This window comes from Vanellus vanellus (assembly GCF_965231255.1).
Source record: "Vanellus vanellus genome assembly, chromosome: 1".
NCBI classification, from domain to species: domain Eukaryota; kingdom Metazoa; phylum Chordata; class Aves; order Charadriiformes; family Charadriidae; genus Vanellus; species Vanellus vanellus.
The window spans coordinates 206786908-206808050 of NC_138905.1; the positions used below are offsets into that span (position 1 = coordinate 206786908).

The 21143-nt window shown below is 36.5% G+C and overlaps 1 protein-coding gene across 1 annotated transcript in view; it reads right to left on the reverse strand.

The window, feature by feature from the left end:
- The window catches only part of DYNC2H1 (dynein cytoplasmic 2 heavy chain 1), a gene marked incomplete at its 5' end in the record, with an annotated part of 191497 nt that overhangs the window by 92730 nt on the left and 77624 nt on the right, over positions 1-21143 (reverse strand). The window contains 9 exons of the mRNA XM_082483473.1: positions 230-361; positions 1536-1613; positions 5876-5926; positions 9028-9093; positions 11930-12019; positions 13719-13862; positions 14625-14759; positions 17180-17299; positions 18595-18758. Of these exons, the coding sequence (XP_082339599.1) occupies positions 230-361; positions 1536-1613; positions 5876-5926; positions 9028-9093; positions 11930-12019; positions 13719-13862; positions 14625-14759; positions 17180-17299; positions 18595-18758 (980 nt within the window). The remainder of the gene's footprint in view (positions 1-229; positions 362-1535; positions 1614-5875; positions 5927-9027; positions 9094-11929; positions 12020-13718; positions 13863-14624; positions 14760-17179; positions 17300-18594; positions 18759-21143) is intronic.

The following is a 21143-nucleotide window of genomic DNA, read 5'->3' on the forward strand; positions in this document are numbered from 1 at the left end:
TTGCAGTCAATAGGTTAACACAAAAAAGACTCAGACAAGAGAGAACTAAATATGCATTATAGAAAGAAAAATCCTTAGATTAAACAAACTAGTTAAGCTGTGAGACAATGTGGGTATTGCCACTACTTATAATTCAACCAGGCCTGAAGCCTAAATTCCCACAATGTAAAAATTGCTTTCAATGCTGAACTCATAATTATTTTTAAATAATATAATATGAAAAGATTACCTGCTGAAATAAGGAAATTCTTTTTACAATAGTAGATGGAAAGTCTTGTTCACACACAGAGCTCTGAGAAAATGCGTGCCACAGACCTTCATCTTCAAAGCAAAGTGTTTGATACAGATCTGGGAGAGAAATCTACAAAACAAATAATGCATATTTAACAATAAAGAATAGCTATTTGGACATTGTATATTTTGATTAATTCCACATACCACTATGACACTAAACCTGTAAATACTGGTGCATATCACTGTCAATCAGATAATTCAATTTTATCCTCAGACTTAAAGAAGAAAAGGGTAGGTTTTAAAATTAACCATTTGTTTACCTCTTCCCTGGAAATGCTAAGTCTGTATTTGCTCTGTTTCTAGGTTCTTTGTTTTTAAACTTTGGGCTCCACTCAATTTCAGTCCTTTCCTTTAATCATGACCAGGTTCTTTTTCTATCAGCACATACTACTGATTCACCCAGTTACTCACTTTCTGTTAGTTTGTTTCCTTAAACTCCTAACAAACATGCTTGCTACAGCATTATTGCCATTGTTCCTGATCCCTGGTGAAGACAAACGAAAAATAATGAACTCTGGATTTAGCAGCAGAAGTCCTTGCCGAAGACTGGTCAAGGTTTTCCTTTTTGTTGCTGAGCTACACGCAGGAGAAGAGCCTAAGACAGAATTTCAAGGACTAGTATTTTCATTTAGTTCCCTTCAGGATCAGAGGACTTCAACATTGACTGTTGCAGGATGAATCAAAGCAAGAAAGTGGGTTTTGCTTTAGTTTAAAATCACTTGATCTGAGCAATAACAAACCCTGAAATACCTTTAAGGATGCGCATGGAAATTTGGTGAGTAGAAAACTACTTTCCCAGTTAAGAGTTTATGGTTTTTAATACAATATGAAGTGGTTTGTAAAATTCATTACATAAGAAAAACCTTTAACTTAAATATTCTTTGCAATTTTTCCTATGTATATTTTTTCTAGGTATAGAAATTGTAGTACCTTGGGTAGGTTTAAAGTATTTTCAAATCTCAGTAAGATGATAGGTTCATTCACATGCATTGAAATTCATTATTAGATGGGGTAGAGATGTACGTGAAAAGGCTCATAAAAATTAGATTAAATTTCAAAAAACCTATTTTTTTTCTCAAGTGAGTATATATTAAGCTATGGTTTCTGGAAGACAGAATAAACAGTTTAAAATAACAAAATATTTCCATCTGACAAATACGTATGAGTATTCAAGTCCAAATTGCTATTTGCTAAAATGAAAGGCCTTTTAAGTTAAATTCAACCCACCATGTGATGCATACCTTCAAAGATGCTACTGCCCAGGCTCGATCCTGTTCTATCCAAGAGGGAATCTGGTCACGAACACTTCTTTGTGAATCCTTATTGAAGCAAGTTACATTACACGCATAAATAACACAAATTTTTGTGAAACACTATATTCAGTAATAAGATCACGAAACCCATGTTTTTAATGAAAATAGCATTCACTACAGGAATCTTTCTGTGGTATTCTGTGGTATTCACAAGTTCATAAAATGGCATAACAAAACAAAACCTACCAATGATTTAAATTTGAGATATACTGTTCATATTAACATCTGCTTAATCACTTGAGCTTGAAAATATCATTTAGAATACTAGTTCGGCACACTCAACTCTAAGCAGTTTTCTTTTCCATTAAAAACAAGTGACCCAAATGATTGGCTATGAGCACATGCACTGTGAGCAACTGACTTCAAAAAATAACTCTATTGTGCACATTCACAGCCATGAAGAAGATGGTTCTTCAAACAAAGGGCAATTCAGGGGTAATTGATTAGGCAAAGCATCACTTCTGGACATCTCTGTGCTGGTAAAGTTTGGCCACAGCTCTATTTTTGTGTTCCTTGGTGATGGAAGAAATTCTAAGGATGAACAACATAGCTCAAGCTCCTGTAGAATCTCCATATTCACTATATCATTTTTTATAAAAAAATCTTACAGTGCCCATTAACCAGTCTGACAGTCTCTGTATGGAAATGTCCTTGGATCTCTCAACCATTGAGCAACTTCAAGAGCAACCTCAAATGTTCAGCAGAAAAAAGGAAAGCTTTCTTGTGAAAGGATGTCTCAGCCATGAGTTATGAAGTCTGAGAAAAAACAAAAGTAGGAAACTCGGAAGCAGTTATAAGGATAAACTTCAGATGGGCCTGCAATATACATTCCAGTTAGAATTGGTGTTGAATCACCTATGTCCACAAACTTTCCAAAAATCCACAGGTTGTGTGTTAGTTGGGGTAGAGGTGGTGTTTAACTGGTGTTAAATTCCGTTATGCAATCGGATCTCACATAGCTTGAAAATGACCTACAGCAAGAAAATACTTGACAGTCACGAAGTTCCCTGACATTTAATTGAATTATAAAGATTCCACAGAGATGAAGAGGGACATCTATCCTCACACTGAAATGCAAAACCTGTAGAGTCATCTAAGGGCTAAAGAAATTGGGAATTTAAGGATCTTTTAGCAACCAGCTGCCTAAGTAAGAAAACCTGAACAATACATTGTGTTTTAAGTGACCTGCCACTTCTGCCAGCATGCATGTGAACACAGTTGGTGTCACAGATATTCTAAAAACAAGCTACTCACACAGGTCACTGTCTTGTACCACCGAATGTACAAGATACCCTGACATACCTAAAAAAAGGCTAAAGGTTAAAAGTAATTGTGAATGATGAAAACTGCAGCTAAGCCTGATGGATATGAGCTAGCCTGACCCTGAATGGAGGAGAGGAGGAGATTAGCAAAAGAAGAGGCAAAGACTGAGCTCATGATTCCTCATTGGGCTCGTGTTTCCTAAAAGCACCTTTCAAAACCTTTGTCAAAATATTTGATTCAAAGAAGGGCTATAATGGATAAGACTACAGAAAGCTTAGCTTTTTTCACAGAATCACAGAATCACAAAATTATCAGAGTTGGAAGGGACCTCTAGAGATCATCTAGTCCAACTCCCCTGCCAAAGCAGGATTGCCTACAGCACATTACTCAGGACTGCATCCAGGCGGGTCTTGAAAATCTCCAGAGAAGGGGACTCCACACCCTCCCTGGGCAGCCTGTGCCAGTGCTCTGTCACCTGAACCGTAAAGAAGTGTTTCCCTGTATTTGAACAGAACTTCCTGTGTTCTAACTTGTGTCCGTTACCCCTCGTCCTCTTACTGGGAACCATTGAAAAGAGCCTGGCTCCATCCTCCTTCAACCCACCCTTTAGATACTTGTATGCCATAATAAGGTCTCCCCTCAGCCTTCTCTTCCTCCTTCTTGCCTTTTTTGAAGATTGGAGTGATGTCGGCCTTCCTCCAGTCCTCAGGCACCTCTGCTGTTCTCCATGACCGTTCAAAGACGATGGAGAGTGGTCTAGCAATAACATCCGCCAGCTCTCTCAGCACTCGCGGATGCATGCCATCAGGGCCCATGGACTTGTGAATGTCCAGCTTGGCCAAGTGGTCTCTGACACGGTCCTCCTCAACTGAGGGAAAATCTTCCTCTCTCCAGATCTTCCCCTTTGCCTTCAGAGTATGGGATTCATGAGGGACAGCTTTAGCAGTGAAGACCGAAGAAAAGAAGGCATTCAGTAACTCTGCCTTCTCTGTGTCTTCCACCACTAGGGCACCTGTCTCATTCACCAGTGGGCCTACATTTTCCCTAGTCTTCCTTTTTCTATTGATATACTCAAAGAATCTCTTCTTATTGTCTTTAACTGCAGTGGCCAAGCTGAGTTCTGATTGAGCTTTGGCCCTTCTCATTTTCCCCCTACATAGCTTTGTTATATCTTGATAGTCCTCATAAGTTGCCAACCCCCTTTTCCAGAGAATGTAAACTTTTCTTTTTTTCCTGAGGTCCAGCCAAAGTTCTCTATTTAGCCAGGCTGGTCGTCTTCCCCGTCTGCTCGTTTTTCGAGACAAGGGGATGGCCTTCTCCTGCGCTTTTAAGAGCAGCTGCTTGAAGTATGCCCAGCCTTCCTGGGCACCTTTGCTCTTCAAATCTGCCTCCCAAGGGACGCTCTCGACCATGCTCCTAAACAGGCTAAAGTCTGCCCTTCGGAAACCCAAGGTGGCAGTTCTGCTGGCTCCCTGCCTTACGTGATCAAGAATTGAAAATTCTATCAATTCATGATCACTCTGCCCAAGGCGACCTCCAACCTTTACATCCCCCACAAGACCTTCTCTGTTAACAAACAGTAGGTCCAGTAGGGCACTTCCCCTAGTTGGTTCCTTCACCAGCTGTGTTAGGAAGTTGTCTTCCACACACTCCAGGAACCTCCATGACTGTTCCCTCTCTGCTGCGTAGTATTTCCAGCAGACGTCTGGGAAGTTGAAGTCCTCCACAAGAATAAGGGCAGATGATCGTGAGACCTCTGCCAGCTGCTTATAGAATACTTCTACATCCTGATTAGGAGGTCTATAACAAACTCCCATCACGATGTCTGCCTTATTGGCCTTCCCCTTAATTCTTATCCATACACATTCAACACTGTCATCCACACTGTTAAGTTCCAGACATTCAAAACTGCCCCTGACATAGAGGGCCACCCCACCACCTCTTCTTCCTTGCCTATCCTTTTTGAAGAGTTGGTAGCCATCGATTACAGCACTCCACTTGTGTGTGTCCTCCCACCACGTTTCTGTGATGGCAACTATATCACAGTTTCCTTGCTGTACAATGGCCTCCAGCTCCTCCTGTTTATTTCCCATGCTGCGTGCATCAGTATAGATGCACTTCAGCTGGGCTAATTGTCCTGCCACTTTCTTGGGGGGACAAGCCCTAATTCGTACCTGATCATACTCAGACACTACTGTAGCTACCAAATTATCACTACCCCTCATGTCTTTGCTGTCACACAATTCACCATCCCCCACCATCACTGGGACAGGCTGCAAGACCTTGCTAACACTTTTACCCAGAAGCACTGGTACGCTTCTCCCAGGCACCACTTTTGTAATCCTGGTTTCATCCCCATTCCCCTTCAAACCTAGTTTAAAGCCCTTTTTTCTCTACCTTTTTCTACTGGAAGGTTCTTTTGAAAGCATACAGATTCAATAGAATTGACGGACATTTAGTAAACTGCAGCGCAATTGGTCAGGCAAGCAACAGAAGCTTCTTAAGCTAGCTCTGTCACCTAGGAAAATATATAAATACACCTCCAGAATTAGAACTCTGAGGATGGGGAAAAAAGCATGTCGAAGTTAGCAAAATGTGTGGACAATTTCATCAATCCATACAAAAAGTACAACTCATATATGATACTGGGAGAAAGAAGGATTCCAAAACACTGGTTTTAGTTACATAAGAGGGCTTAAAACTTTCTCAAACACACCACTGAAATAACAATTTGTAATCCTGGTAATAGGAAAGGAAAAAAAAAAAAAAAAAAAAAAAGGAATACAGGCAAAAAGTTAATGCACAATAGAAAATGAGTTGCCAGGTTCAAAAAGTTCAAAAAATTTTTGTATTTTTAAATTACTATGTGAGAAGTTGTTTGTTCCTTTAAAGTATGAATACAGTTAATTAAACAATACAGTAAATACAGTAAGAATACAACTTTAACTTTTCAGGATTTAATTAAATGTTCCTTATTTCAAAATACACAAATAAAAGTAGCTTACTGATTTTCGTATGGTATCTCCAATGATCACACCTGTAAAAGTCTCCCATTCCTAGGGGGAATAAATGAACAACTCAGATAAGTCACTGATTTTGATGAGTCACTTAATCTTTAAGAATAAAGATGAATATGTAGTAGCATGTAGGCAAAACAGGAAGATAAACAAATTAAGCCTAGATTCTGAAAGAGTTATAAGACATTTTTAAAACTCTAGGCAATACTAGTAATATGCAATTCCTTTTTCAAAATCCATGCTAAGTGACTGCGGTGCTTTATAAGAAAAAGAAACAAAAGAAGAAGCCCTATCCTTTCCCAGCACCACAGCTCCCACCCAGATTGCCAAACTACAGACTAGCAAGAAGTAACACACATGGCTGGAAGGAAAAACATACTGCCTGATAGGGCATCAGCAGCCCACATAGAACGGATAACTACAGAATCCGTGTTTCATATTATAGTATCCGGAAGATGCAGTTATTAGAACAGGAGGAATACTTAATATAATAATTGGTATTATGAATACTGTGGTTGTATTAAGAAAAGTGAAATGTAAGTGGAATTTATGTATGTTTAAATCTTTCAGACCTGGTATTTGTATCCAGGAAGACATCTTTTAATCATTTTAAGATAGATTAGATAAGTATTTAAAAACATACTAGAAATTACATTTATCCTATATTTAGAGGTAGTAAGAAATATCCTAAAAAATCTTCATAAGTATTGAAATTTTACATAATCAGTATCTAAAATTCTATGATAAAGAATTTTTTTATTGCTAAAGACAATAGTAACATTCCAAATGAAAAAGTCAACCAACTAGTACTACTCTGATAAAGACCACAGCATAGCTTTTTGCACCCATCGATCTAGTTGAGTCTTGAAACAACTCTTTCTGTTAAAAACTGATGCTCCTCTCCCAATTACAAAGAAAACGCTCCTGCACAGAAAAATAGATGAAGGCTCCCCAGTTTTAAAACCAGAAATAGTGTAATATTTTTATGAAAAAAAGCAGAAGTATAATATTTAGAGATATGTAAAACTACCTCAGAAAAATCTATACATATTGATTCAGAAAGAGAATGTCTCTACTGAGAGCCAAGGCATTCTATAGCATAATGTTGAAGTTGTACTATACATTTCTAATCACTATGCAAAAAATTCAGAAGTGGAGAAGGTTGAACTCTTTGGGGACAGGGACTTTGAACAGTAAATTCTCTGGCAGCATAATAAGCAACTTCTAGCCTCATCACATTAAAAGCTTTAAGAAAAATAACTTTAAAAGAATAACCACTTCACCTTCATTTTCCTCAACAAATATCTTGCACAAGCACTCTTTTCTTAACAATCTAATTAAAATAACTTCTACCTTTCTGAGAAGTAAGAAAATTATTGATATTATTTGCCTGGTTTAGCTCTTGAGTATTCAGATACTGCAGGAATGTACATTATATGTAACCCAGATTAAGCTGGTTAAGAGCTCTAATAGCTGATGGAAATGCATGCTAAACAATGGCAACAGACACATAAAGCGGTACTCACAAATACTTAAGAAACCTACGCAGTCAGGCTTTCATTTACTCAGAAAACTATTTGCAAGTTGCTGCCTTCATGACTGTATAAACTCAAGGACTAGAAAGATAAAGCAAAATATTTTCAGAAGCTGAATAGAAATAATAAAGATGAATTAGGGAAGTTCTAATAAAGAAGAATAGCCAGGGTATGCCTCTACCAACAAGATTAATTTATTTTTATCAGGCAGCTTCATTGCTAAAAGACTGTGGGATTTCACTTGGTCAATCCATATGTCTGCAATAAAACAACATTGCATTCATAACATCAAAAAGTTTCAACCAACCTTTCTTAAACCTTGTACCTTAAACCCACATCCTTCATATGATCAAGGTCCATAACTTCCAGTTCCTTCAAATGTACTTTATCTTTTACCCTATAATGGACTCTCCTTTAGCGAATTGACATCTACTATCATTTGATACTCCTTCTGTTCTCCAGCTTCTAGTACAGAAAGCCAGAGCTTTGTCGCTCCATTCCATGTAGGTATTTTAGATAATTAAACGGGTCTTGACTCACACTAATCAGCCATGTTTAAACAATTGTATCGAGTCAACCGTGCATATTCTTCTACTGCAGGCAGACTTAGTAGGAATAATCTCACAACACTATAGATAACTACAACTTTGGCATCTACATCGCAGCCAGCTAGCCTCGTCTATCTGTAAGGGCAATGGAGACAAGTAAGGAATTTTAGCAGTAAACCATCTGACCTGTTCTACAAAATTAATTCATGATGAAACTAATTGCTTCTTTGATCGGTCTGTTTTTTAACTCTTTCTTACAAAGACAATCTAGGATAAGCAGCTCAGATTAATTTTAACAGGTGTTTAAAAAGTACCATTTCACCAGAAACATGTAAATTCACTAAGAACCTCCATGCTGTGCAAAAGCATTGTCTAACACCCAAAGAGAAGAATATGCCATTACCGAGAAGTGTGCTGTCCCATGGAAATAAGGGTTAGCAGTACTTAAGCTCTGCTGCAATTTTGTTGGGAAAAGAGTAGCCTCTAAACAACAGGTAAATTCCCTACAAATTAGGCAATTTCAGATCAGGCCTCATTCAGACCACTGTCAAAAACATTACGTGACATCTCTCAATTTTGCAGAATCAGACTTTTACTTAATTTCTCCCTAGGTCTTGCACTCCTTTTCTGCACTTCAGTACCAAGGCATGACGCGCAAGCACCCCTTGGTCACAGTGAAACAGGCGTGTATCCATCACTTTACTTACAAAGAAATATCCGTATTTAACTGGAAGGATGGATAAATGTCTAGCCACACGGTGGCAAGAAACATTGATACAGTGCCTGCAAAAAACTGCAAGAATGGTCCATAAACACCTTTTTCAGACTCCTATTTAAAAGGCAATCGTTTACCTACCTGTCTCGTGGTAATATTACTTCACTTGGAACATAATAAGTATAATGTTAGCATCCAAAAGTAACTATCATAGAAAAACAGTAGCATATAAATGTAAAATCCCAGGTCCTAAACTTACAGACAAAAACTTTCTATCTACTTATTTACTCTTCATATTAAGTCTAAGTAAATCACTGAGTGACTTTCTCCTCTAGCACTTACATTCTCTTGAAAAAGTTCAGGGTGCATTCCTCGTACAAAATGCAGAGCAAACATTAGCTGATCAGCCTGAAATAAAAGCAGTAAAAATGTATTTATATGTTCATCAAAAGTCATCTTTCTGCATTTTTTGTAAGTAACAAAATTTCATTAACACCTCTAATTCCATAGTAGTGACTTAATGACACATATCCTAATTCAAAATCGCTACATACCTCTGCAACTTAGAGACAAATACTAACCCAAACCCTGTTTCAAAATACATCCAAATTCAAGTGAAGAAGAAAAAACAGGTACTTGTAATAAAGCAAGCATACTGAAGAGAATCCATTATTTTTTAAACCACACATAATAAATGCTTGAAATCTTCTCAGAGCAAACTTTTGAAAAAGGATCTTGAAAAAAAAATCCAGCTGTAACCTTCTGACTTTTTCCTGGGTCTGTTGCATCACTTGAACTTCAACCAGTTTCCAAGCACTGGAGCAATAAATCAGGAATAAGGATTTACTGGAGCCATAGAATACACCATGCAAACATTCAAGACAATATTTTTTAAAAGAATATTGTCTTGTTAAAACTGGGATTCCTATTTCCATACACACAAACTTTCACAGATGTGTCTTACCAAACCTGCGCTGGAAAGCAGAGATCACTATGTAATTAAGTCAATGTGAAAAACTGGAAATTGGTACTCTGGAAAATCAGGAGCACTCAGAAACCCAGATTGAGGTCCCCAATTTTCAATGTCTGGCTGTAATCTGGAAAATGTATTTTACCAGCCAATAGGAGATATACACATATTTTCTCTCATTAAAATTTTAAGTAAGCATAAGGAAGGTGGCACCTCTTCTTTTCCTTTCAAGAAAGCGAACCATAGTTAAAAAGCATAAAGCATGAGTAAAAGGGAAGAACAGAAAGAAAAAAAATGCTGCATGGGATTGGGTTAAATCTGAAAAGCATAGACATCTCAGCCAGCTGATTAACATAACAAACCTGCACTCCTAGAGAAATCGATTCTATTCTTTAGAAAGAGATTCTATTCTCTATCTATAGAGAGAGTCTATTCTTTAGAATGAGAGGTTGTTGAGGCCCCATCCCTGGAGGTGTTCAAGGCCAGGCTGGATGTGGCCTTGGGCAACCTGGTCTAGTGAGAGGTGTCCCTGCCTATGGCGGGGGCATTGGAACCCGATGACCTTCAAGGTCCTTTCCAACCTAAACCATTCTATGATTCTATGAAGTCTATGTACATGCAAACATAAATATTAACCACAGACAGACCAACAAAACCATCGTTCCCAATTCTAACACACTTAAAAAGGTATAAACTTGTATCAGCTATAGCATTTATGAAGACACTAGTAAAGCCTCACTGCCACAGGAGTCTTTAAAAATTTGCATGGATAAAAAGCAGAATTAGCAGTGGATTGCTGATGGCATGAGAAGCTTATTTGTTCTCTCCACTATCAGAACACGATATTAAGCCGGATGGACCATTAGGCTGAAGCTGTACAGTAACACTTACACTTTCAGTATTTTCTAAACTCCAATCTGACCATTCACAGTGAAATTCTTTCCTACTAGAAATCTCCTTTCTGTGCCTTGCTTTTGAAACCTTTAATCTCTTCTGATATATAAAAATAGCTGCCTTGCAATATTCAAAAGATGTGATGACTTATTGGAAGGCTTCGCATACTCATGACTTCAAACACAGACATTAAATTATTATGAGAATATTTCATGAGAATCCGCTTGGACGTTGATAAAACAAAATCCTTAGAAATAAGTGCTACCTCTGCATCCTCAATACAGTGATGCTAGACTGGGGGGAGAGGGGAAGAGGTGTTGCAAAAATTTCCAAGATCTCTCCATTCTCACTGATCAAACTCCGGACTTGCATGATTTGTACTACTGCTCAGATCATCTACGCAGACCTACTGTTCTTCCGCCTGGTACTATGAGACAAACACCTCCTGTTATGACTGTTCCATGTGAAAGTAAAAGTTAAAATTGAAAGTGAAAGGCATATCTATCCTAGGTTTTCACCAAGAGAGCAAGAAGAGAAAAACCACCTGATTCAAATACAGAGCAAACAAGAAATACATTAAGAACGTGGCTTCAGACTGGAAGAGGGTAGATTTAGATTAGGTTATGAGGAAGACATTTTTCACTCTGAGGGTGGTGAGGCACTGGAACAGGTTGCCCAGAGAAGTTGTGGATGACCCATCCCTGAAGTGTTCAAGGCCAGGCTGGATGGGGCTTTGAGCAACCGGGTCTAGTGGGAGGTGTCCCTGCCCATGGCAGGGGGTTGGAACTCGATGATCTTTAAGGTCTCTTCCAACCCAAACAATTCTATGATTCTATGGTTCTATGATTATATGGAGGAACAGGGGAACAGGCAGAAACAAACAAGCTAGCAGGTAGAGATTTGGGGCAGGATGTGAAAAGAGAAAGGAAAATACTACAATGGGGTTTTTTGTTTCCTTTTAAAAAAAAAGAACAAATAATCACACAAAACCTTATCATGACATCGAGGCCAAACACTCATATTTAGGAATGCTAGAAATAAGAGTGAACAGAATAAGAGTGCTCAGAAGACTGTGACGCCTGGGACGCCTATGAAGCCAGAATGAGGCAGAGATGAGGAGACAGAGGTGAAGTAGAAATAGGACTAGACTGAGAATAATGAAGATAGGAAATAGGAAATAGAAATAGGACTAGACTGAGAACTGCCCTGTGGAGAAATGCGCATAAGCAACCTTAATTCTGTCATGTATTACATATGTACTGACATAATAAGCGGTATTAAGTGTTGGTTGTTTCAAATAAGCGGTATTAAGTGTTGGTTGCTGAAAGAATACTTTCACACCCATATACCGTATAAAAGCCAGAAAAAATACGATCTTACCTTAAACAAACAATGACAAACATATTCATACACTGTATGCTTCAATGAGCCAATAAGTGACTTGATTCTTTCCTCAGTATTAGTTGAATCCTAAAAAGAAAGTTTAGATTTCAAAAATTCATGTGGAAGTAAGAATCTTTTTATGTACGCCATATATTTCAGCAGAATGACACAAATAATCTGGACTCTATGTGATACTCACTAGTTCTAGAAACATATTATTGAACTCAGCTACAGCTATCAATAAGTAGATGATAAAATAAGTTCATGCTAAAGCATTAAGAAAAAAATACTTTGGCCTTGAATATTTTGACTATGATCATTATACAACACTATATAAAAGGCAAATACATAGGGAGTGACATAACAGTTTCTTCTCCTAACATTAATATCCTTGAAATCTCATAGCTTCCACTTGGTAAAAAAATTGGTTAGGTATTGAATTACTGTATTTAATGCTATTGAACAGGTATGTTGACGTGAAGTGTAGTTACTAAACTTGCATCCAAATTTGGTCCAACTGAAGTAAACATTGTAGAAAATGGAAAATATACCCTGTCCTTCAAAGCTTACAGACTAAAAGACTAATTATAACAGGAGAAAACTGAAAGAAAGATAGGAGAAAAGAAGAAAGACAGGGGTGAGGAGTGGGGGGTAGGTAATGGGTAGTATGAGATTTTTCAAAAACCAGTTTCTTTCTACCCTGATGGAACTTGAAGAGATGAGTTTATAAAGGAGGGAAATTTGGATTCACAAGTTGATTTGACTAATAACTTTCCCATGTCTAAAAGATAGTTTGGGAAAAACGAAGAATTGGATAGAGGAGAAGAAAAGAAGGAAGAAAGCAAAGAAGGCAAAACCAGAGGTTGAGCTTTAAATAGTTAACATAATAGGCAGGACGAAAAGAAATTATGCAAGTGAAAGTAAGAACAAGAAGTTAGAAGCTCATATTGTGGAAAAGAAGTAATAGGTAAAGAACTTTAAAAGAGGGCAAGTTCGCATAGTTAGAACCATGTTCCTGGCAATGATTTGAGCTAAAGGAAAGCTGTAAGCACAGATGCCAGAATAAAGGAGAATCCAAAAGCAACATGATGAAAGGCTGGTGAATGCCTTTCTAAAGTGGAAACAAGGAGAACTAAGATGAATTTTGGAGATGCTGACTTAAATGAAAATGCATTGTCACTCAGTGTGGGGTTTTAGATCTAAAGAGTGAGGTGACAAGGGATAAATCCATAATTTTGTGCTTCAGTAAGAAGAATATACTGGCCATTAGAATAGAGAAAAGTAAAAATTACTTTTTTAACAAGACAGGCTGCATGCATGCTTACAAACTGTATGAAAGTAGATAAAGTTTTGATCTTCCTTCAGGTAACTGAACCATGTAAAAATATAGGTATTTTCTTATTCTACCCTTGTTGTTAGAATTAGTGTTATCTGCAGATTAGATCACTAATTTATTTAAATAAATCCTTCAGTAAAGTTATGATAAACCTTTTTTCCTAATTCACCTTAGACAAAAAGCAAGCCTGAAATTACAAATGAGTTACTTTGTTTTCAGATGGCACATCAATTTTATGATTTATATGTAATGTAAAATCATTAAAAATTCCATGTGCCTGTACTCTGAATATCTAAAGCACAATAGTTGATTAGCATCACTAATCATACATTTCATCATAAGTTATTATACATTATTTTCTAAAAATGTCCAGAGCAACTAACAAATTCCTAGGATCAAAGCAGACTGACTCTTCTGCAGCACTAACAGCTTCAGGAAAAGAGAAAATACCTGTTCGCTTTGCAGAGCCCTTTGGAAAAGCCGCAGAAAAGCCGCCAAACTAAAGCGGTACATATTATTAATTTTGGACAAGTCAGAGATAATAAAGTACATCTTGCTAGCACTCTCAGCTAAAGGCAGATAGGCGTCCCGCTCCTGCGGATAAAAAAACCCATACATATATAAAAACTCAGTACCTTACTGCCATCTACTGGTTATGCATAAACATTTATTCATCCCATCAAATAAACATTTGGATGACTCCCACTGTTTTAGAAAACTGAATCCCTTCTGATGCTTCAAATTGAGTGACATGCATTCAAGAATTAAACACTGTCTTTAGATTTCAACATTGGAAGAAAGCATTTTTAGCAAAAAATTTCTTTAAATTTTGGAAATTAATCGCTAGGGCACTGAGGCTTCTTCCCGCCACAGAACATGTCCTAAAATTCAATAGAAAATTTTAAACTAGACAAATAAGAACACAGAGAAAAACTCTGTAATGTGTTACAAAAACAGCATGCCAGATGAATAGCATCACCAATGATCTAGATTTTCGCAATAGCTATAGCAATATATTAATTAAGAACAACCATATGAGCCATCCTGTTTGCAATAGCAGATGGCAAAAATCAAGTCAAAACCCATTACTTGCCAATAAGTCCTTGGGGAAAGTTTCTTTAATTCAAACGGGCAGTCTTTAAATTGTACAGCTATTCACCATGTGTAAAACAAAGGAATTTAATTACTGAAAATACTTTCTGTACTTGCATATCCCAAATATAATTTACTCCAGAAAATTAATTTAGTATGTTACTGATCTTATATTCCTCTGGATGTTTACATCCTCTCTATATAGAGGATAACTATTTTTAGCAGGAAACAAAACAGCAATAAAAGATTAAAAGATTCTTCTACCTTGTCAAGGGAACTCTGAAGTCTGTGAGATTCAGCAAGTGATTCTTGGATGAGTGCACTACTGGCTTTAGTCTGATTCAAAGATTCAATAAGATCCTTATTTTCTAGTATATTGCCTTGTGATGTTGCAAGTGTCTGTAAAACAAACAAACAAACAAAAGTCATCTATGTTACATTAAAAAAAACACCCGTAAAGTAGTGGAAGCATTTGGAAGCTGTCCTTCTTTCTGGCCTGTACATATTTCCGAATCATTGCATGCATCAAGAGTACTAGAAAGCAAGTGGTTACTCCAAAAACTGAGTTGTTGTTTTAAATAAAGCCCAAGAACAACCTCCAAAAATCCAGATTGCCAGGTTCTGAAAGTTAAGTCGCCAGCAAGCTTCTGAGAATGATTTCTATGATTAGACTCTTACGCACCAATATTCCCATGGTAAATACAAATTAGGGTATTTTTTCTTCTATTTAACTACCAATTTAACCTGAAATTGGCTACTTGTAATGACTTCCTGTACCCAGTCATTCATAAATTCATTTTCCTTCAAAAACATTGCAATATTCCCTGTACAATTTAGTTCTTATTTCCAAGCAAGATGAATGCTCACAATTACAATTTCAGTTCTGTAATCTGAGGTCCCTTCAAAATCCTTGAGATTTTCCCTGCGTTTTCCTGTGTAAACAATTAATTTCTAATAAGAAGTGGGAAAAGCTTGACCGATTCACTGTTATTTAAGGGTTTATACTAACCTTCAGTAAATACACTTCAATACAGTATTTTAGTCAGACAACAACACAAAACTGGCTTCTGTCACTTAAGTCAGTTCTGAACAACTACGTGCAGGACAGCATTTCAGGATATTTCAAGGTAGAGATTCACCAGTCAGAATAGTAGAATGCACTTAGTTCTCTGGCTGAAAAGAGTTTAGGACAAGACCATCTGTTTTTTCACGGAGTCTGATTTTGCCATGAGGAATCATAGTGTGAGCTATGAGATAGCCACAGCATGCACGTCTTTACTTCAAGGCTTTCGGAAGAAAACCGGTACAGTACTTCAGATAGAAGCTAATGTTGCTTTAGGATTAACTTGAATTTAGCCAGATCACCTCCAGCACCGACTGCTTTGTTGATAAAGTCCATGTAGCACCTGGTAATTTCCACTAAGCTTTAGGTTTTTTTCTTCAGGGTCAGAGAGTACTTTGATTTCAGCACTAACAAGAACGCCAAAGTTGAAACCAATCTCTGTGTTAATACTTGGCCGCTTTTTGTTGCAGATATCGTAGGCATCAATTACTTCAAATTTTGCACTTGACGATTCAGATTGGACAAATAGGAAAGATTCTGGAGTTCCAAGATCGCACAAAAAGGCTGTTCTAAAAAGGTGGACCTCATTTGTTGCATCTCTAAACTCTCAGTTTCTGGTAGACATTAAGATGTTAAAAAATGTTCAACTTTGAATATGGAATTTTTTTAGAGAATAAGTTTCCCTCTGACTGCAAGAGAAATCTGCCCCATCACAGTTTTAAAAAAGGTTCGAGCTTAGTATTTGAGACATAATAGGGAGTTTAATAAGAACAGTAAATGTGGAAATTTAAATCATATTAGATAATCATGTGCAAAATTCTAAAACTGAGCTATTGATGGCCAGTCAGCTTCTTACTTTTTGAGGAATCTGTAAAAACGATTAGCTTATGCTCAAGTCCATTATGCTGGATACTGCAAAGTTCTATGACTCAGCCACAGACTGAGGGGTTTGAGGCAGCAGGTCAATCTGCCTGCAGCTGTAATACTTTAGAAGGAAGCAGGATCTATCCCTGTGTGCATGAAGTACAGTTTTTATGAAATCCATGACAAGATGCCAACAAAAAAGAAAACAGTCCTCTTCCTTGGAAGCTACATTTTCTTATAGAGGTGTACAACTGTTTCTGAGCATAATTACTTTCATTAAAATAAAAAGGTAAACTGAAAATTGAGACTATTAATTTTAAATACGAGAAAGGAAAATGTTAACTGTAAATATTACAGTTCATTGCTAATAAGAAACAATTGTGGAGGTTAAGATTTTAAATGTGTCTCAACAAACCTTTCCATTTTCTACTGGGAATTTTCCTTTGAGTTTTTTTTCCTTTCACAACACAGAACCATTTCTTAACTTGAGAAAGTATTACTTGACATGATTCACAAGCTTAAAAATGTGGCTTTTTAAAAAACTCGTAATTTGAAAAAGAGTATCATTTTTAACAGAGTTTTCTCTTTTTTAATGCATTAAAATTAATGAAATTTCTAATCAATCTAAATAAGCCTATATCTGGCCTAACAATTCATACATTTAACTTTGACAATGCTTAATGTATTGAAATGCCACAATTTCATGACAGATGTACGTATCTTATCTACTTTACTCTCCCAACAGCCTCAGGCAAAATAACACTTATTTTCTCAAATCAAAAATTCTGAGGGCTCATTATTCCAATACTTTCACCATCTTCGTTCAAACACATAGCAATATGAACACTATCTTATTGATCTAACAGATACAAAAGAGGTAAATTTATTTTACCTCCAAAAGAGATTCCTCAAGCTTAGCTAACTGTATCTTCTTATCTTCTTCTTGTTGTAACAGTTTTGTCTTCTGCTCTTCCAAATCAGGCTTTTCATGCCGAATTGTTAAAGCCAAAAGCTAAAAGAAATGAGATTATTCAACAGGATAAAAAACATTCTAAGACTTCATAAGATATATTCATTAATTATATAGCATAATATATGCTTCTAATCATATAGCAGTATATAGCCTATATTTTTGAAAGTAGATTTTTAAGGGTTTACTCGGTTGCACCAGACATCCAACAGCTTTAAATCTACGTAAACATCCAGGATACCCTGCAGTGGCAGGTATAACCCCGGAAGAACTGTGAACCATGCCCTTGTGTATAACAGCAGATGCAAGCCAGATGAGATACTCAAGGACATCTCAAAAGGCACTGGATCCCTTTATTAAGGACAATGATTCATACCCATTTACGCTGAAACCTAAACCTTTGCACATCGTTCTGAATTACATCTGTGTTTAAATGACTGGTAGTCTTCATTAGCGTATACACTGTTATCAGATATGAAAAGAAGTAGGTGCTAGAAAGCACAAACTGGAAAGAATGGGAGTGAATTTCTTTCCAGCAAGTCTACCAAAAGTCAAACACCTCTCCTGTCAATAAAGAGAGAAAACAAAAAACAAAGCTTTTCCCCCCACATATTTCCACTAAAAGAGGAGGTCAGTTCACTTGGCTACATTGTATGATGTCAATTCCCTATCTCCAGTGAAGGGAAGAAATCCATATAGTTATACATGCTTCACATTTTGAATTATATCTTACTTATCAACATCTTATTTACATTCCATTCTAAGCCTTTTGTTTTGCGGGAAAAAATTGTTTCATACCAAATACAGAGGGTTTTTTCTTCCCTTAACTTATCCCTTTTTTTTTCTCCCTTCCATCTGTACACTACATTTTGCTTCCTACACGTTATAGGAAAAATTTCAACAGCTACTAGCATTTTGGAGGAAGTACAATATACAGCTTTTTGGCTTCCTTATATTTTCCCTGTACACAAAGTATCTCGATGCTAGCATTACTCTCTAACAAGGCCACTGGAGAGCAATAACAGAAATGCTTCCACGGTACCATATATGCATCTTGAACAGAGAACAGAAGCTTAGCAATTAATCTGTTGCAACTGAAGTCAATGAGACATTTTCCATTTTCTCTGTTCGACTCACTACTTTGTTCCAAAGTGCACTAAAAGAAAAGATTTTAAAATTTAAATTTAGTTTCAGCATCAATTTTACCATTTATATTTGTGTGCTAGAAAACATCTCCGTGACCATTAATGCAAACTGCACCATAGGGCTTCTCCCAGAAGCTTAACGTAGCGATGAATGTCCGCTATACATACATTGTTTATATTCTAAATGCCTACCTGTCCTCTTAAGCCACTTCCTGTTGTGGTAAAGTTTACTTCTGTAACAATAGAAGAAGCATCAGGTGGAATGAAGGGATTTGGGTTCCTCGTCGACAGAAAAAGACGGAACTCTTCATTATAATCTATAATTTTTTCACCTATTTGTATAGCATAACGGGGTCCTGTAAATAATAAATAGATGTTACTCTTACTCTGATTGGAACATTGTAAAATTATCTGAAAATAATGATATTTGTGTAATACTTTGTGACCAATAGATGCAAATATATTTTATAAAATTTATTTATACATTGTTCAGAAAGAAAACTAATTTAAAAAAAAAACTAAGGAACATAACGTATCCTGCACTGTTAAGCCAAAAAAATGCAATAACATAACACTAGTGTAAGAAAGTTACATAATGAGAACACTTAACACACCAGGGTAGTTTCGTTATCCTTATCCAGTACAAAAAGCATAAATGGCAAAAAATGCACTTGAAGTAAAAGTAAGACTAATGAATCTTTGAAATCTTCAAACAATGATCAGGACACAGAACACCACAGAAGATGAACTGGAGAATCCCCCTTTTGTGTAAGAATCCTGTCCTAATTTACATATATTCATTTACTTTTCCACATAGATATACCACTCTGTCAAAACATACTAGCTGTAATTACATACTGGCTAACTAAGATTGTTCAACGTTTTCTAAATGTGATCCAAAACCACTAGATTTCATCTCTGATCTGTTACATTTATTTGTAGAAGGTTGATGTTGCTGTACAATCATAATTCTATTAAGATATTACTTTCTGTGATAATTGTTATAAAGAAAGTCTATGAAACTAAAGATGCTGGAATATATAGTCATTAGATTGAAAGAAAAACATTCCATTAAGAAATAGCCCATAAAGTCATCTTACATATACATTTAAGTTAATCACAGTATGAAAGAAACAATTAATTTATTAAATTTCTGCTGTCGTGGTTTCATTCTCTGTTTATACTCCTAATATTTTGACATTTCTCAATACGCTTGTCACAGAATTAAACTATATGTATGGCCTCTCACCACCCTCCCTCCATCACAGGCTTCCATTCTAGCAGGGTCAGAACAGAATAGACTCAAACAGTCACAGGACTAGAGTACGGTTTTGCCTAGAGTAAGAAGGAAGAACAGAATTATACGATCAAAAGTTTCAAAGTGAAAATTTCCTTTGCAGAGAAATTTCTGAGGCGGTATAGCCAAGTGCTTCTCTATTTTTAGCACTAGGAGCAGATCAGAAATGGCCCAAGTATAAATCTCTTGCTAAAACACTGGTAGAGATGAAAATCACATACCAATTTTGCTTCTGTGCCCAGGATCAGAATAAATTTTAGGCCTATGCTGTAAAAATGTCAAACAGAAAATGGAAGCTGCACAAGGAAAAATTTATTGCAGTATATATATATTCACATTTTTCTTAATGTTTCATTCCAAGTAATGAAAATACGTACAGTCATCACAAGCAAAATAATGGAGACAGGCGTTTTGACAAAGAGAAGGAGTGCGCGCTCGCTTGTGAAGTGACCGAAAAGACTCAAATAGTGACCTACTCTCCCTTTTCAAAAAACAGCTCCCTAGTTTGGACTTGCACGGACCTAGCATTAACACAGCTCATTAACATGCAAAAGAGGATGCCTGAGCATTATGAGCAATTTCCCTGAATAAACTAGTATATTTTAATTTAATCTGCTTTCTCCACAGTTCTGCAGACACGTTCATCTCTTAATTTGATTCCTTGGGTAAAATCAGTTAAGATGCCTGTAATACCATATCTCTGCTTTCTAAAGTTCAGCAGAAGCTAGTGGAAAAACAAAAAGTTGTAAAGATGTTCAACCTAGCCTCCTGCAGATCCCCAAAGTCACCACTTTGGTGCTGCGCTCAACTTTTACTGAGGACAAACAAGCAAGCGCATCTGTAACGGAAGAATGATTTAAACTAACATTTTCTTTTCACTAAACAGAACTTTTCTATACAGGAGAGAAATGTACCTAAGAACTCTACAGCGTTTGCATTTATTTTTACCATGTATTTACATTTAAAGAATTACTACTACCTCACCCATTACTAGATCTCAGTACTAGATGAAATGACAGCACAAAGGAGTCTTCAGCTATTTTCAATGCCCAAAGTTCATACTGTAAATTACATGCACAGGCTGTGGTATGAGCTGAGGAATTAACACTTGAGACAGAAATATATTTACTAAGGATAAAGTAAGTATACTTTAATCACAACAATTTAGAAAGTATTTAAATCATACATTGTTGTATTTTTTAATCCGTGCAGTTTTGATATAATTTCAAAATATGCAACATAATTCAACATAATTCATACTGAGACACTTATATCACTACTATTTATCTTTGCTAAACTTTCAACGCAATTTTCCATATCAGCCTTTTTAAAGGAACTAAATCCAAAGCACTTATAAAGAGAGTTACATATAGTACATTTTCGCTCCAAAGGAGATATACTGTAAAAGGTAAATGGGGTTTTATTTTCCTTTCATGGCATCAGT